General features: G+C 36.7%; 1 protein-coding gene across 6 annotated transcripts in view; it reads left to right on the top strand.

Moving 5' to 3' along the window:
• DOK6 (docking protein 6) overlaps positions 1–19,362 on the top strand; it is a 417,153-nt gene that overhangs the window by 316,619 nt on the left and 81,172 nt on the right. For all 6 annotated transcript variants that reach the window (XM_007189942.2, XM_057526829.1, XM_057526833.1 and 3 more), the window contains exon 6: positions 9,820–9,958. In XM_007189942.2, the coding sequence (XP_007190004.1) occupies positions 9,820–9,958 (139 nt within the window). The remainder of the gene's footprint in view (positions 1–9,819; positions 9,959–19,362) is intronic.

The following is a 19,362-nucleotide window of genomic DNA, read 5'->3' as shown; positions in this document are numbered from 1 at the left end:
ACTTATACAACTTCCATTTCACATCTTTTTACATCTTTCAATATCAGTGTTTCTTTTTGTCATTTGCATAGTTCCATGACTTGATGTGTGTAGGAATCTAGAGACTTTGACGTAGACTGGAAGTGAAGATGGATCAGAGGTGGAGATTGAAAACGTGCTCAAACATTAAAAGGAATGTATTACCAGGAGTCATCTCCCTTAAGGAATGATGACTTGTATGTCCTTTGTCTCTAGATTTTTGAGGAGCTTCTTGAATTAATGTGATTTTTTTTTTCATTTCATTCTTTTTTTTTTAATTTATTTATTTATTTATTTATTTTTGGCTGCATTGGGTCTTCGTTGCTGTATGCATGCTTTCTCTAGTTGCAGCAAGCGGGGGCTACTCTTCGTTGTGGTGCATGAGCTTCTCATTGTGGTGGCTTCTCTTGTTGCAGAGCATGTGTTCTAGGTGCACGGGCTTCAGTAGTTGTGGCATGCAGGCTCAGTAGCTGTGGCTCGTGGGCTCTAGAGTGCAGGCTCAGTAGTTGTGGCACATGGGCTTAGTTGCTCTGTGGCATGTGGGATCTCCCAGACCAGGGCTCGAACACATGTCCCCTGCATTGGCAGGTGTGTTCTACTTTAAAGGTGATTCAAATTGTCTGTTCACCATATGTTCAATTCAGATACTTTTAAAGAATACAATTTAAAGTTTACGTGAAGTTTAAAAATTAAGGTTTAAAATTTACTAACCTGGAATGATGACATTTGAAATTATAAAAAAAAAAAGTAATTGCATTTGAAATTCTTTAATTTTTTAAATTTAAGTATATTCATTTTTTACCATGGCATTAATTTTAATTTCTGTTTCTAAACAAATGAAAAAGCTGTAGTTTACTCATATGCCCACATCCTTTGTAATACCAATCAGTATTCTCCCTGATTGGTATTACAAAGGATGTAATATTCTACCTTAGAATGATATGTTTTGTACCATTTTACCAGGTGGTTTGTTTTGATAATGGCAGTAAAAGAGTAAAAGTTATACTTTATCAGTGATCTGTCAACCTAAAACGTCTAGAGAAAATTTTAACACAATAAGGATAACCAGTTCAATTCTTTAAAATGTGTAATTATGTTATGTATTTCATATAGCCATCTACTCATTTACTGAGTTTTTAAATGAAAAAGTAAACACATAAAAAGATGGGTAGATAGATAGATAATGAGAGCAAATGCAATTCATGAGTTAATGTTTATTATTTAATTATTTTTTAAATATGATTTTTAAAATATAGTCTAGAAGCTAATACAGGGCCTGATGCATTATTGGCTGATGTCCAAAAAAATCAATGAATGAATAAATATAACCAAAGAAGAAAAGGCAATATAACCAACATAAAATCAAGTATAGTCTTAATTTTTTTCTATTTTGGCTATAATTTAAACACTTTCCTCTGTAGTCACTTGAAACAACAAAAGTATCTTTCAAATAATTTAAAAATTACCTTAATTAACTATATTTAGAGCAAAAAGAGAACAAAGTGTAATTTTAAACCCTGATTACATGCTCTTTTGCTCTAAGGGAATATAATTATCTCCTTTTTAGGCTCCCCTCAAAATGGTAAGAGAAGGAAAACTCTTCTTTTGCAATTCAGTGTCTAAATATTAGTAACTTGCATGATAAGCTAAAAAATCTTCCAACCGTAACTTGGCAAATTCACTTTAAAAAGGAAATGTAATTTCTAAATGACAGAATTTAAACTTTTGCTTGACTTGTTTTGTCTTTAGCTCTTCCTACAAAAATAGGTTTGGTTTTTTTCATATGATATACACACAGCCTCCTTCAAACAATATTAAGACAGACCAAGTGTGTATCAGCTGGGAACATAAGAACGTATCAGCTCTGTTTTCCTTTGGATTGTTTGGTCTACTCCTTTCAGAAGAATATGTTAACACTATGGGGTCATTCTTCAAAGAAAATTTCTTTCTTTGATATTTTATTTTGCCTTTTTTTTTTTTTGCTATCCAGAACTACAATTTCAGTACCTGTCAGGAAGCCATCATAATGATAATTTTCAAGTCATTTCGGTCAACAAACATTTTTGGAGTGCATCGGATGCTTTTTGTGGTAGACACTTGGGGGTTACAGATGTTAAAACCCCTAATCCTCAAGGAATATGCAATATTTTTACAATAAAGCCACCGGATGCATATAAAATTAGCTGTAAACCTTTTAAAATGCTTTTTTTCCCACTAAACCTTCATAAACACAATGTAAGAGTATAATGAGAATGATAATGTTAATAATTTATGATCATGCTTTGAAGTAATTAAATAGCAACTGAAGTCCTATGGGTTATTTACATCTTCACCTGGTGGATTTTTCAATTCTCAATTTTTGAGGCAGGAAGGAAGGTAAGGAGAAGGACATCTTATACGTATATTTTCTCAAGGATTTAGTAAAACCAGAACTTCAGGCTGCTTCAGGGAGACTCAACTGGCTTTTTCATTGAGGTGAAAAACCAAAAGAGAACATTTGGCTGTAAGAAAAAGTAAATAGAATAGAATAATATGAAAATTTGGAAAATATGTGTAAAGATGGAGATATTTTAATTAATGTGATTATAATTTGTACTCATCACTGAGTACACAGGTGGAGGAACTGTAGATTTTGGAAGAAATTTGTACATTAGAGATCATTTATATCAATTCTTTCATTGAAACTCAATTTTATAAAGAATCAAAATGGCATTTCAAGCTAATTTGCAGCAGAGCCTGGACTAAAATCAATACCTCCTTGTAGGATCGAGTCTCTCAACTTGTTTGAGGGACAGCATTGTAGCCCTAAAGTACCAACAGTGAGATAAACAAGAACAGCCACCATATGCATTAAAGGTTTAAGAACATACAGTAGTCCAGTCAGGAGGCAGAGAGGATGGCAGATGTTCTGCTAAATCTTCCTCCTTATGAAGGACTTGACTTGAAGTTGGCAGTCCAGGGCATGTTTGAGTCCAATTCAACAGTTTTGATTGATTTACCTTAATGTGCATTTTAAGGGTGCACATATGCCATTGAGGTATGTGTCTTGGGAACCTGATTTGACAGAAAAGGAACAGCAGCAAAGAAGGAGAGAGCTTTCAAAATATTTTATCCCGAGCCCTGTCCCTAGCTTTGTTTCTCTATTACAAAAATTTTCGTAATGAAAGAATTATATGTGCTTTTCTGCTTCTTATCTTGAATGAATGCAACTGGGCTTAGTGATAATGAGCTTACCCTCCAAAATCACATGGCTAGGTTCAGATCACAGCTCAACCACATCAATTTTAATGACCTTGGGCAAATTTATTAGCCTCCTTAGCATGGAGTTTTCTGTAAAACGGAAGCAGTGAGAGCTTTGTAGGGTGTTGTGAAGCTCAGTGAGGTAATGCACACACGGCATTTATCACCATGCCTGGCACTAGTAGGTGCTCCCCAAAAACTAGCTGTTATCATTCTCCTCATTGCTGTGGGTATTGTTTCAATGCTTTACAAACCAGAACTCTCCATAATCCTGGTCCCTTGAAAATCAGATCAGATGCCTGTGCTACACTGGTAAGAGATTAAATGTATATATAAATATATATACTGTGTGTGTGTGTGTGTGTGTGTGTGTGTTTAAACTGGAAGGGAGGCCCTTAAGTCATCAGTACAGTATTGTATAAGTTTAACAGCAAAAGTGTACAGTCGGCACTCAGTATCCGTGGGTTCCACATCCACAGATTTAACCAACTGAGCGTTGACCTGCAGATGCAGGACCGCTGATACTGAGGGCCAAGTGTACTACATCACTTTATACGAGGGGCTTGAGCATCCTCGGATTCTGCTATCCACCCCTGGAGCCAATCCCCCGCGAATACCGAGGGCAGCCTGTTATTTGCTAAGGGACACAGACTGAGCCGGGCACATCATAAACACTACATCTTCACCAAAACCCTGTGAGGGTCCTCAGACCTTTACTTTAAATTTTAATGTGGTTTAATTTTAGTTAATTAAATTCAATTAATAAATCGATAGCATTCCTTTATTTAATTTGATGGTTTACATAAAGAAGAATCAGTGAAAAGTGTCCCTCCCATACTCATAGACCACCTGTCACGTTCAGTTCACCCCCAACAAATAACACGGTTACTAGTTTCTTGTGCATTCCTCCAGAGTTTAATGTACATATAAGCAAAGATGTATATAAATTCTTCCCCACATGCTTTTTTTACAAAACTGTTAGCACACTATATACATTATATTCTCCTTGTTTTTTACTAGCTTAGCAATATGTTTTAGATATCTAACTATTTGGGTAGTAGTAGTAGTAATAATAGAAGTACTATTTCATATTAATAAGTTACAAACACTGTTTTAATATTTACATATATTAATCCATTTAATGATCAAACAACCCAATGAAAAAAGTATTGATTTTATGCCTAACTTACAGGTATCAGAAGTTATCAGTGTTGTGAGTTTCACATATTTTTCCTAGTTTTGAATTTGCCATTTGCTATCTTATGATTTCTTACTTATTTTTTTAATTGTTCACAGGCAGATTTATCAATTTTTTGTCACTTTTTGCCTTGGATTGTAGCTTGAAACCCCCTACATTTTCTGAGTTTATATAGGAATTCTTTCCTACTTTCTTCTGGTACTTGTTTGGTTTTGTTTTTGCTTTCTCTGGAATTTATATCAGTGGAGGTGGAAACATGGATCCAAATATTTTTCCAGATGGCTGTTGTCCAAACACAGCTTATTGACTAGTCCAGTTTTCCCTCACAGATTTGAGACAACACTTTCACCACATACTGAACTCCCATATGAACTGGGTCTGTTTCTGGACTTTCTGTACTGTTGCTTTCATCTGTTTGTCCATTTTGCTTGTAATTTTTTACTACGGATCAACGTCTGACTCACTAGAGCTTTAGAATGAAACTTCAGCCTTTTCAAAGCTGCTAAAAAGAAAAAGTAAAATGCTAGCATTGTTAAGTGACAATAAAGATTAAACTGTTATCAGGAAAGAATTGTTAATTGGGTTTAACTGCTCTGCAGAAGAGCTGTGCTTTTAAGAATTTCATTACTTTCTATAATTAAACATGAAATTTTAAATAATGAATAGAAACACCACTGGGCTTTCAGGAAAGTGCTCCTGCCTTACACCATTGCTGAGAGTTTAAAATTTCTATGTGCATGGAGGATAAATATTTGGTCACTAAATATACATACAAAACTGCAAAACTCACTGCAGGAGTGAAATTACACGCTGTGACGATGGACCAAATTGCCAGAGGTTTACAAATTCATCTGTAGCGAAATTATGGCTAAAGACCCACAGAGAATTATTTTAAAGTATCCATTTTCACTTCTTAAACTGTTTCCTTAACTTCTCACTTGGTAAATTTCTTTTGCTTGCCATTTGGAAGAAAGGCTGGAATTCTGATGCCACTCCTTCATAAAGAGCTAAGTTTGAGACGTGAGGACAAGAAAAGGAGGGCAGTGGTCTAGCGATTACATGGTAGGGGCTTTTTCTCAAGTGAAATCGCCTCCGTGGCATCATCTTTTAGGATTATTTCTCCCCTTGAAGGGAACTTTGAGACCCATACATAATGGGTGTGCCTCATTGGAGTTTAGTTTCCTCTGAATACAGACATTCACAGGGAACTCTAGTTATTTCTTATTTATTAGAACACAGTAGAAACGAGACTGGCAGTACTGTTATTTCAAGGGATTCTGGAAGGGAATGGTGAGGTGGGATAAAGAAAGAGAGCATGCCCTCTTAAATCCCTAGAGGAATGGAATTTGAGAAAGAGCCATTTAAGGAAAAGACTAGGATTTTTAATATTCTTATTACATCAAAATATATTAACAACCTACCACCTGCTGGCTGTTTTGGGTGGAGGAGACCCCCAAGACTATCCTCAGGCTCAACGATTCCCTAGAAAGACTCGCAAGGTTCAGAAAAAAACTATTATGCACACAGTTCTGGTTTACTAGAGTGAAAGGTGCATGTTACAATCAGCAAAGAGAAAAGACACAAGGATGCAGACAAGGAGGGACCAGGCACGAGCCTCCAGATCCCCCTCCTGTGCAGTCACACGGGGACAGCAATGACACATGACAGTAGGCGTGAGGTGTTGTTAACGAGGGAAGCCCCCCACCAGCCTCGGTGTCTGAGGTTTTGGTTGAGGGTCAGTTAGATGGGCATGCAGTGTCCTCAGGGTCCAGGAACAACCTCAGCCACTCAGACCCTCACCACCACCAGAGCAAAACAGGCATTCATGGTGAACCACCTTGTTAGGATAAACTTATCTGGTCAGACACACAGCATGGCTCAAGGCCTCAGGCACAAGAAACACTGTTATCAGACTGAATATAACAAAGGCTCCAAGGTTGCATTCCAGAAAGCCTCCAAGGGACCGTCCCCAAAACAGACTTTTCTTCGGTATGTGCAGAGTTTGAGCAACCCAGGCCTGCTGAATTAATCCTTTCCTGCCCACTGTCACATACATTACTTCATTTGATTAAAAGAAAAATAAAAACAATCCTGTGACAAAGTCTTGTCACCCCCATTTTGTACGTGAGGAGTAAATAGGTGAAATAACTTTCCATGGCCTTGCTCTTGGCCCTGTACTTCTTCCCGATAGCATTTACCACAGTGAGTGAGTCATTTTCTGAACAATGCTTATCTTCCCCACCATGTAAACAGCCTCAGAGGCAATGAGCCATGTATACTGTTCCCTCCTTTTCATCCCCAGGCTCAAGACAGTGCCTGGCTTATGGTACTAAACAAGTATGTGATAAATGAATATGACAGGCCATAACATGATTGTTGAAATTTGTACCCTTAGTCTTTTGACTGTACTATTATAGTCTATGCTGTTATAATGTCCCTTATATCACAATGTCAGAAAAGAAAAAAAAAAACCTGGAAATAAGTGTGTCAGTCCTACTTACTTCTTAGAATTTTTATGAAGCCCCAGATTATTCCTTAAAGCTGAGAGGGACATTAGAGATTCTACTCTTTAATATTTTATTTTAGATAAGAAGAAGTATTAATTTTATGCAAATACCTTGTTAAATATAAAGAGAGATATCATTTGTAATTGGCCATACATTTCAATAAAATTCTAGTTTGGAGTCAGGACAAACATACATTGTCCATATTTTCACTTATTCTTCAAGTCAATGCAGTTGAGGAATGTGCATGTTAGAGGTGAGGGGTTAGGATATTCAAATGTAACCAACACCTCTATCTTAGCTCTTTCCAAATTAAGGAAAGGATTCTTCTAGAGGTTTTTTTGTCCTTTTTGTCATATTTCTTCCTTTCTAACCTTCAGTTTGTTATGTCAAAGTCTTAAGCTGCACAAATATGGCTTCTAATTTGTCCTCCTATGGGTCCCAAGCATCATCTCCCACTCCCACTTCTCAAACTACAATGTACGTACAAATCGTATTGTCAAATGCAGGTTCTGCTTCAGCACTCTGGACAGCTCCCAGTGAGGCAGGTGCTGCGGGTCTGGGGACCACATTGAGGAGCGAGGCAATAGCTATCAAAATGATTTCATCCCTCCTCTTATCGTCCTATCTAGTACTGGCTTGCTACCACAAAACTGTTTAGACGTATAAGAAAAAGATCTTGATATCTGTTCCTTACCACTCCCGAGAGAACATGTTTTAAACAATAACTGGGAAAAACCTAAACTGTTTCTTCCAATGCTGCTGACAAAAGTCATAAATCTGAGCCAATTATACTGAAGAAGTTTGATTTCAGCTTGGCTTTAGGTACCTATGTTTAAAAAAGAGCCCCTTCTACCTGAAAGGTCTTTGCTTTTTATGCTGGCATGTTCTAATTCCTGGTTTCTTGATCGATGGATGAAGTTTACAGTAGTTTTTATTTCAGAGGCTGGAAAGAAAACCCTTCTGTAAGCTTTCAGACTCCCTCACTGGGCAGAGTTAAATCCCAGGAAGTACTAAGTGTTAGACCTTTGCAACTCAGTGACTGAGTATGGAATCACAATTTGTGTCTTTGTTATCTCATTTCCGAAGGCTAATAAGCAGTGTGTTTCCGGTAACAATGAACAAAACTCAACCTCAAACAAGATGGGCTCACCACTCATCAATGGTTTGCCTGCTCCCGCTGTGGGAGTTCTTTACGCCTCTGAATCAACAAAGAAAGCTCATTTGCTTCACTTTGTGAAAACTCTTCGTTTTTCCCTCAGACTTTCCATTTCACGCTTTGTGAATTTTATTAAGATCTCTTTCACAGAAGCTAAATGCTGGCTCTGTGGAGACCTGAGGGATGGCAGTCACAGCCTCTATAATTTCTGAAGCCTCTTGAGACACTTCTTTTCTACTAAAACTCCTTGGAGAATCATAAGGTAGAATCTAAAATCTTTTTGGTGCTGGAAGACAGAGGTTGGCCTCCTGAGCATTTTGTGCAAACCTTCTGGTGTTATAGCCTGAAAACAACAACACAGCAGTCCAGTTAAGGTCCAATTTCTGACTGGGAACATCATATTGATATTCAGTGGGTCTTTCTGAAGGCCTCCAATTATTTTTAAAAGCTGGTTTAAAATATTAATTTAAAATATTTTTTTTATTTTAGAATGTCTTTATTAATAAAGCTTATCCATAATCCTGTTGCCTGAGAAATTGTCAGTGGCTTTAGTCCAATAAAAAACTATGTTTTAAAAGGTAATTATAGTTAAATAATTGAAAAGGAATTTGTATTCTGATTTTCTTTTCCTCTTGAATTTACATTATAGGAAATTTAGGGAGTGCCCTTGTGGCCTAGTGATTAGAATTCCAGGCTTTCACTGCCGTGGTCTGGGTTCAATCTCTGGTCAGGGAACTGAGATCCTGCAAGCCCTGTGGCATGGCCAAAAAATGTTTTAATATTATTATATTCTCTCAGAAATGACATAGTAATAGTTGTATAATAGTCCATCAGATAAAAATATTATATTTAAGCCAACCATTTCTCTATGGTGGATATTGAGATTAGTGCCATACTTTCTCTATGATGAAAATAATGATAACTAACATTTTTGAGCACTTAATATCTGCTAAGTAACACTATAAATATTGTATCAAGTCTCTTCACTGTTGTAAGGATCTGGTGAGATGGGTATTGTTATTTTTCCTGTTAGAGGTGTGCAAAGGAGGTACAGACAAGTTAGTCAGCTTGCTTAAGGTCACACTGCTGGTAAGTGGCAGGGCCAAGTTCAGACAAATATTCTCACATCCAAACGGAGTCTCCTCTCTGCCATGTTATTTCTTAGGCTCTACTGAGATTTACGTAAGGATTCCTCAGTTTAAGTAAAAGATTCAAACTATGTATGCAAATCCTTAAACTAAAAAAATCTTGTCCTACTAGATGAGTATAAAATTGCAGATTTTTTCTTAAGTTCTTAACATTTCAAGAGCTATCAAGTCATAGGAGACAGTGCTATGATATCAGAGTGAAGGTTCTTAAAGAAAACAACTATTTGCTTTTATTCTTTAAATATTGGTAAGACATGCACTGTAATAACTGACATCACCTTTGTGTGTTCCTTTACACTGTTGTGAACACTTCATCTTTAAAAATCCAAATGTGCATGGATTTTCACCCTTAGTTTCATTCTCATGCACCATTTAAAGATGCGTTGGTTGGTTGGTTGGTTGGTTGGTTTGGTCAAGGATGAATCTGCTTCACTCACTCCCGTGAAAATCAAGGTGGAGGGGATGACAGGGCGAGGGCATCTTTTACATGGAGAACTGTTACGCACTTGAACACATGAAGACCCATCTCTCTCCCTATCTCTATTCTCACAGAATGTGTGACACAGGAGAAGGACTATTCACTTTTCAAACAAGGGAAGGAGAAATGATCTATCAGAAGGTCCATTCTGCGACACTGGCCATAGCTGAGCAACATGAAAGATTAATGCTAGAAATGGAGCAGAAAGCCCGGGTAAGGCTCCTTCCTTGGTAACCTAACAGCTTGGAAATGAATGTCACTGAGGTCTGATGCACATCGCGTATATGTGGGTCCTTTCATGACAGCGCCCCAGCGTCCAACCCCATCCCGGCCCCGAGAGCTTGTCCCAGTTACTGAGCCTCATCTTTCTAATATCCTCTTCAGCATATGACAAAAGAAGCCATTTGTGGCCGCTACAGGGAGCCATGCACTTCGTGTATGTACCTATGACCTGTTACCGCAGTTACCCAGAGAGGAGCGGAGTGCACACAGAGTGAAACAAGAAGCAGTGCTCTCTGCATCTCTCCACATGTAGTTGGACAACCAGAGATGCAAATGGGGACCCAAAATAATGAGGAAAATAGGTTTCTACCAGAAAGGATTACACTTTTCTTTTTGTCTTTGTATGTATCCTAGATTCTCTGAAACTTTCATCTCTTTCTGTCCATGTTTCAGAGCCGATACTAAAATGTTTGCAAAAGGAGCTTATACTGTTTACCAGCTATCTGTTATCCTGTCCTGGAACTATGCTATAGTTTCAGGGTCAAGCTAAGAAATAATTTAATAAAGAATCTGAAATAGCAAATTTTACAAGTAGCTACAAAAAATTATAAGCTTTACTACTAACTTCTTTGAAAGCAAACAATGGAATTATTATCGGCTATAATTTTAAGAGGTCAATATTCTCTTTCTTCAGAATTTATAGGGATGCATTAGATTCCCTCTATGAGAGGACAAGTGGAGCTTTGGGAAATAGGTGGGTCACTACCCAGAAAAACTTTCATAATTCTATTCCATTTTAAGACTATGGGGCTTTATATCTAGTATTATTTTAGATAATAGATTATTTTAGTTTTGACTTTTAAAATTCTCAAATACATAATATTTTGAAGTATAAAATTATCTTTTAAATGTAAGAAGACAAAATAGTCTAGCAAATGATTTTACATTATTTTTAATACATTTCAAGTTTTGTCAATACTACATACACATTTTTCTCTATCTAGGGTATGGTTTAAAGAGCCTTCCTAATACTTAAGGGCAGCAAGTGCAAATCAGGCTTACATTTGGCCTTCAATGGGGGTGAAAGAGTAACTTGAACATTAATAGGATTATTAACATGAGACTATGGGATTAATTGATGAAGCATCAATAGGAGGTTGGTATGATTTAGTCTTCTAGAAAGATTTGGGTTAAATTTAAATTATTGTAACAATTATCTAATTAACATGACATTTTTCTAGTGGCTTAAATCGGGTGAAAAAAATGTAACTACCAAACTTCAAATTATTTCAGAATCTTGAACATTCATTATCAACCCATATTTACAATCTGCTGATGTTAATTTTCAGCCAAAATGAACAACTGTGATGTCACTTTCTATTAGTCAACAGCTGTAGTTCTTTACTTCTAGTTGTTCTGAATGGGCAAAATGCTCATAAGTGAGTCATTTAAATTGTATTTCATAAAGGAAATTCCAAGAGCTCTTTCATGCAACTGTAATTGTCTGCCGTAAGGAGAGCACTCAGTGTACTGGGTTCCCATCCCTGTTTTACCACTCACTGTCTGTATAATCTTGAGCAAGTTATTTAACTTCTAAATGTCTCATTTTCCTGTATCTGTAAAATGGGGATACAATAGTTCTACTTATTTGGCTGTAATGAGGTATCTGTGCATTAACATATATAAAGTGCTAAGAACAGACCTGGCACTCAGAAAGTACTATGAAAGGTTCATTATTATGATGGTGATGTTGAATAATTATAAGACTTGCAATGTTTGTGAAGACACTAAATTTTTATTCCCAACTATAGCTACGTAATGTCTTCCAATCCTTTACAAGTATGTCTAACAATCTTGTGCCAAAACATTTGCAAAACAAAATTTAATTTACATTTGCTTTGATGCGGTTGTATGTTTATCTTATCCTGTGCCACTGAGAAGCAAGTCCAGGGGAGTGGAGTGAAGCAATTGCTGTGAAGGAGTTAGAGATGGTAGGTCCACCTACTAAGATCTCAGGCAGTGGAAGCCAGGATTTGGGTACACGGTGGAGCTGGGTGCTCGGAGATGGAAGGGAAAGGGGGAAGGTGTTTAAATAGCAGGCTCAGTATGGCTTAACAAAGAAACCAAATGTTTCTGAAAATCACAAAATCAGAGACTCCATCAACTTGGTGCATACATGTAAATGGAGTCTTTGGTTTAATTTCAACAGTGATTGCAAAGCTATGCTTTTCTCTGAAGGATAATATTGATACTAATGAAATTACTCCATAGGTAATCCATTCTTTAGAATAAGTTGAACTAATGATGCTTTTCCAAGGGCATGCTACCACAACTTGAGAACTGCCCCAATTCCCCAAATTCTAGGGCTGTAAGCAAAGATTTCCAGGTCTCCCAGATACCCTTTCTTTTTCTTTTAAGAGACCTCCTCTACATGCACAAATCTCTTTTTAAAAAAGAAATTCCAACAAGTATGGAATAGAATTTAAATACCCTCTATCTAACTCTTAATTGATTTATACAAAATAAAACAAAGGTTTGTGCCATAAACTAGGCAACAGTGTAACTTGCGAGTTGGAAAAGTACCGGAAAACCTACCTAAGATATAAAAATGTTGCATTTTGTTTATTATGTATTCACTACAAAATAAGAAGATAACACTGCTCATTGGCTTTCCAGTTTTAAAACCAAGCCGTGGAAGATAAATATTGATCAGATAGAAAATGTTTATACATTTTTAATGTTATTAAAAAGATTTTACAAGATTACCAAGAAGCTATACAAGCAATGAATTCCCCAAACATCGTTGTTCAGGCAACTGGAGTATTTACTTTCATCCTTTAAAAAAGAGATGATTTCAGAGTGTTACTGGCTTTATAGATAAACTTGAATGAGAAATAATGTCTCAACAACCGTTTAACTATAAGAGAAAGAATTCAGTATATCTTTTAACATCATATGCATGTAAAACTTTGTTTTGCCCCATTTATCACCATCCTTCCTAGGGAACACATGAATAAACATATTTTGATATATCTCTATAATCTGAGTTAGGCAATGTTTCTATTCTTGCTTGAAGAATCTGATATCTAGAAAAGCATTGTGCATAAAACAGTTCATTTGCACTGTGGAGAACTGCATAAAAAGAATCACTAAATCGGTAAGGCGGGCTTCCCTGGTGGCACAGTGGTTGAGAATCTGCCTGCCAGTGCAGGGGACACGGGTTCGAGTCCTGGTCTGGGAAGATCCCACATGCCGCGGAGCAACTAAGCCCACGAGCCACAAGTACTGAGCCTGCGCTCTAGAGCCCATGAGCCACAACTACTGAGCCCGTGTGCCACTACTGAAGCCCACGTGCCTAGAGCCTGTGCTCCGCAACAAGAGAAGCCGCGATAGTGAGAGGCCCGCACACCGCGATGAAGAGTGGCCCCCGCTTGCCCCAACTAGAGAAAGCCCTCGCACAGAAACGAAGACCCAACACTGCCAAAAAATTTTTTTAATTAATTAATTAATTTAAAACAAAAATCGGTAAGGCTGTTAGAGGTGTGTACTTACATTTCCTTCACTAAGAAAGATAATGAAAGAATGAATGAATATTAACTGACTCCGTTAAGAAGTTTTAAAGGAGAAGTTGGCCATTTATTAACTCCATTCACAGGTTTGTAAATAATGCATTTATTACTCCGTGCTCAAAACGGCTGCGGGGTGGTAGGGAAAACAAGAAAAGGACAACAATGTTCCTTCTCTCAAGTGGCCCAGAATTCTGTGGGATCAAAATTTTGTAATTTTGAGTAAGCTTATCTTTTTCCTTTTACTCCTTGAAATCTCAAGTTTTCCATGCTTTATTAATGTAACTAATTAAATCAGGTGGTTAAGAAATGCCATTACACAATTTTGATTCAACGATACTAAAAACACCAGTTGGTCATGTTTATGTTGTCATGACAGTACAGCCTGATTGATTTCTTGGATAATCAACTTATTGGAAGGTCCTCAGTCAAAGCTCCATGGAGAATGATTTCTTCAGTACAGGAAGACGCTCTTCCTTTTTCCATTCAGATGTAAAGCTTCAGCTTCTCACTCTTAAGTCCAGATAAGAAAGGGAAAATGATCATGATAGTAAAACAGAGAGTGATCTTAAGTAGTCCTATATTTTCTTTACTTACTAACTCAAAACTAGCCTTATTTTAAAAGAGAATTTTGTAAGGGGGTACATGGGAGAATTAAGCCACGATAATAAATTTTAAACTGGAAGTCTCTCTGAGATTACCAAGATTCAAATATTTGAGGAAATTATTAAAGCTAGATAGTTAAACAAATGGCACCTCTAGACTTTGTTTCCATTTCATAGAGCTCGTGTTCTTAGAACCCTCCAAGTTCTTCGAATTCTATTGCCAAAAGCATGTACAGGTGCTCTGCCTTGCATGTGCAACATTACTGAGGAAAGGTTTCATTGTCTTGGTGAACAGCCATTCATCAGAAAGCACATTGCAAATGTGCCGGCATGGTTTAGCCCCCTGAGGGTGAGTGTAGGCGGACTTCATCTTCAACATGACCTGAAATAATTTAATTTTGGATTTCCGTGGATCTCTACACACATACACACACAACACAAACACACAAAAACAAACACAAATAATACAAAAGAAACTTCTTTTTTAATTTGCTTTTTATGTTTTTAAGCTTTACAAGTATTATGAAATGTCCACAGGGAAGGAGCAGCTGAGACGACATAAATGTAATTTTTAAAACACAGATTTTTCCTGATATCTTATCAAAAGTAAGTAAAGGAAGTGTGGGGGGGTCATTAGTAACTTTGTAACATTGTAAGTGATTTAAGAGGGAACAATCTCCCATAACAAGAATTACAGTGTGTCCTTTAAAAGCATAGTGTCTGGAATGCTCCTGTTTCCAGTAATTCTTGCCTCCTGGTCACCAGAAGAGCTCTGTACACAATTTATGGACAACTAGCATCAGTGTTATTGAAACACCTGCAAGATAGCAAACCCACTTCTAATGCCTAAAAAACAACACTGGCAAGACTTGTTGAAGGCACTGCTGTCCAAAGCTGTCAGTTCTTTGGTTTTCCTAAGCTCTAGTGGTTGGAGAAAAACAAATAGCAGAGTCTCACATAGAACTTCTTCCCTAGAAAACAAATTGTTTTCTTTCTCTAAGATTTGTCATTTTACTTGCCCTTGTTACTAGAAATATAAGACACAAAAGTAAACTCGCACATTTAACAAACTAAAAAAATTTTACTGTTCCCAAAACAATAAACCCTTTGAACAGTAATCATTTAAAAACAAATGATCTTATTTCCTTTTATAATGTAAGATGAAAAGAAATTTCTGGTGAGGAAGCAGCATTGTTTGACTCTACCTACTGCCCTGTAGGCATGGAGGTGGGTTTAATGCCGCCCTGTCTCTGGCGAGGGCAGAGTGGAGAGGAGAAGAGGAGAGGGAGAGAGAGAACAAAGCTGGCTTTATGTACAACTAGCTTAGACTGCGACTCGAAATTAATGTATTTGCCCTTCTAGATTTATACTTGATCATAAATCTTACCCGAGTATTGACTGCTAGCAGCCTATGAAATAATTTTTTGTCTAAATAGTTGCATGAACGAGGAAATGCTATTTATTCCATTGCATCAATTCCAAGATGCACATCTTTTTCACAGTTGAACATCTCTCTAGTCAGATGGGAGTTACAGTTTAATTAGCAGCAGTGTTCTTTTGTAGTGCTACATAAAATCACGTTGGCTTTCTAATGATGGCATCTTAGAGTGTATAAAATACCGTAATACTTGTTGTAAGCATTCTGAAGACACTGAACTGTTATTCCCAACTGTAGCTAAATTATATCTTTCAATTCCTTTCAAGTATAGCTAACACGGCCATGAGCACTATGTGCTCATTTATAAATTTTGAAGGAATAAGAAAGCTTCCAGAATGGGATGTATCCTAGGTAGTTTGGCTTCCTTTTGAGTGACAACATTCTTCATACCCACATTTTACAGGAATCTCTATCAGCTATGGGGGAAAAAAAAAAAAAGAACTAGTTTTCCCATACTGAAAAGGTGAAGAATTTGGAAACATAATAATCTCATGAGCCACACACAGGAAAGTGTTAACACTTTTTGCAGTCTCTCTTCTAGGTATGTTCATAGAAGTTTACAAAATTCTAGGAGAAGTTTAAATGTGTGATTTGTGATTGCAAGTGGTATGTTATATCCAATATATAGGAATATCTGTTAATGAATTCATTCTTCAAAGTTCTATTCTTGATTCTATTGTTCAATATTATCAATTATTAACCAAAAGACAAGAGCCTTTATTATTACTGACAATGACCAGTTCCCTGCTGGGAAATGCCATTAGCATTTTTGTGAAATTTTCTTTTACTGATTGACAGACACTGATTAAACTAACACAAGCTCACTCAATTAGAACAAATTATTATAGTTGATAACTAAAGTGGGCCTGTGTTCCTAATGTTTCAGAACACTAAAGGAAATTTCGTCTCTAAACAAACACACAAAAACAAAGAAAATATACATTTCTGTCTGCAATAAATACACAAATGAGATGGAAATGACGAGAAGGCAGTGTGTAATTTTTCTAATATGTGGTGCTGAGACACAGTGTAATAGTAAATATTTTATTTAGATCATGTTTTTTTCCCTTAAAATTTGTTGTGGATACTCTAGATGTCACTTCAACAAAAGCATTATATCAATATATAATATTTATATATAATATTTAATCAACTTGATTAGAATTGATAACGTATAAGGAAAATTAGTGCCTAACATTAAAAATTTCAACTTCTATGTTTAAAAACATACAATTTTGTTTCTTTTATTTGTACTGCTAGAATGGAACAATAGTAAGGAAATTACAAAAATTTTTTATTTTTAAACTGTGGTAATCTTATTTATTGAGGGTCATACAATCTGCTCTTGGCAATTACAAGAATAATTTCCTTAAAAAAAAAACAAAACAGATGTCAAAAGTCAATCAAGATGACTCAGCATAAAAACATATTTGACATATACACATACAACCCAAAGAATCAGACTGACTCCTCTTTGGGATAGTGCTGTAAAATAGGGAAACAAGTAGGCCAATAGTGGTCAAACTAAAATCTAAGAAATTGATGTAAGCATTGCATGGGAAGATAATTAAGGCTGCTTTCAAAGAATGAGAACATAGTTCACATTCTGGGATGTATTCAGTGAATGCATACACATTATGTGGAAGCAGCATGGCATGGTGGGTAACCAGGTAGACTCTAGGGAAAGACGAGCAGAGCTGTGTGACCTCCTGCAAGTCGCTTACCTCCTCTGTGCCTTAGCTACCTCTTCTTAAAAAAGGAAGAAGGATCAATAATATCTACTTCAGAGTGTTAGAATGCCACCTGGTCTTTAGTAAAAGCTCAATAATTATTAGCTAATTCATAAAATGGCAAAAGAAAAACCTTTAATTTTAAATGGGTAAAATTGTATAACCACCACTAAAGTTCATCCCAGATTGTATTATATGCAGATATTGGAAATTAATTACATAAACCTTATTATAGCCTCTAGATATTTATATATTTCAAAATCAAATGACAGCAAAAATTTTATTTAAAACACCTATGAAATTTAATGCTTTAATATGTATTCATCATGTTCCTTATATTCAAAGGGTGTCTCTGTAAATGGATCTGCTTACAGATGATAGACAGATGAATGATTGATAGATAGAGAGAGAGAATATATATTCTTAAAAGCATTACTGAGTACAGGTAAGAATATACCTGTACTTAATACTCAAAGTATTTACGTAGATGTTTGTAATAATTTCTGATGTTATTCCAAAATCCAGCTTTTTTCACACTCTATGAAAGTATTTTGGTCAATACATGGTTAAAAATATATAATAATGACATCCGTTTTGTTTCAAGTTAATGAAAATAATATTCTACAAAGTCCAATTTTAAATGTCACCTAGCAACTTCCACTACATGACTATATGAACTACATTTTATTTGTTAGTCTGGTACAAACTCAGCAAGGTATCTTCTTTTTTTTTTTTCCATTTATCTTGAATAAAATGGAAGATTAAGTGTAAGGTGTCCCCTATTGAAAATTAAGTCAAGTCTGTGAGAAGCCAATTGTCCATAAACCTTCCGACTTCAGAGGACTGTTTGAACAAATCCAAACAGTGCCCATCCAAGCCTGGCTGGCTCACGCTCTCCTGCGCTTCTGTTTCCATACAGTTTTCAAGTTTCATGAGCTGTTTTCCAAGAACAAGTAAAACTAAATGTTCTCCACCAGGAGTGCACCGGTGTTGAGCATTTCCTTATGAAGCAGCACTGTTTTGTCTTACACTGACATACATGTCACATTAACATATTTCCCTACCACCTGTATTTTTGCAGTGCTTCTTACCTACAGTGTGTTTCCCGGCCCATTTTCTCTTGTCTCAGACCAACCAGGGCCCATGTTGACACATCCACCCATGTGAGGCATTCTTTAACTCTCTTCATACAGAAAAGCAGTGTCTGTCTCTTCCCAGCTGATAGTACACGTATGTGCAAACATACACGCACTCTGCTCACCTGTCTCCCCTCTGTCTTCCACCCCTCCCACCTGCCCATACTGACCACCTATTCCTGACTCACATTAGAGGTTTTTTTACTTCTATTAAGCTTTTAGACTTAGATCCAAGTAGATGCCTCTGCCTCCTTTGTCATTCCTTTGATAGCTCATTTTGGACAAATCTCCACGTCTTGACCACATGGAGACTTGGACGCCACTGGTCTAAGCCACCTCTCTGTGCAGTAGCGGCAGTAAAGGTGCAGCTGTCTTTACTGAGCACTTCAGGCATGACAGGCATTGTGCTTTTCACTCTAAAAGCATCATCTTAGAAAATATTTATAACAACACTTAAGGCACATTATATTAACTTTAGAGATAAGGAAAAATTGAATCTTAAAAAAAAAAGTTTAAGTACCTTTCCTGAAGTCAGAAGGCTAGGCAGCTGTGGGGTTGATATTTGACAACAGGTCACTGACGGCAAAGCCCATGGACTTAACTCCATGATTCTGCCACACAAATTGTGGTGTTCTGTCTTGAACATAGCAAAGAGACACTCGCATTCCGGCCTTGGTCCAGTGGAATAGACCCAGTTGGTGTAATTCTCACCTTACCTGCTCTTTGAATAAGAGGGTTCCAATAATTTATTTTACAGTGAGTGTGGTAAAGAGGGAAGAACATCATGGGCTCCGAGCCTGAGAAACATTACCCACTGGCTGTGGCAGCATGAACAAATTACATGACCCCTCTGAGCCTCATTTTCCTTGCCTGTAAAGTTCAGATGGCATATGTGTTGACAATTTATGTGGATATTAAAT

The sequence above is a fragment of the Balaenoptera acutorostrata genome, chromosome 13 (genome assembly GCF_949987535.1).
Source record: "Balaenoptera acutorostrata chromosome 13, mBalAcu1.1, whole genome shotgun sequence".
Taxonomy (NCBI): Eukaryota; Metazoa; Chordata; class Mammalia; order Artiodactyla; family Balaenopteridae; genus Balaenoptera; species Balaenoptera acutorostrata.
This window is presented reverse-complemented; position numbering and strand designations above follow the sequence as displayed.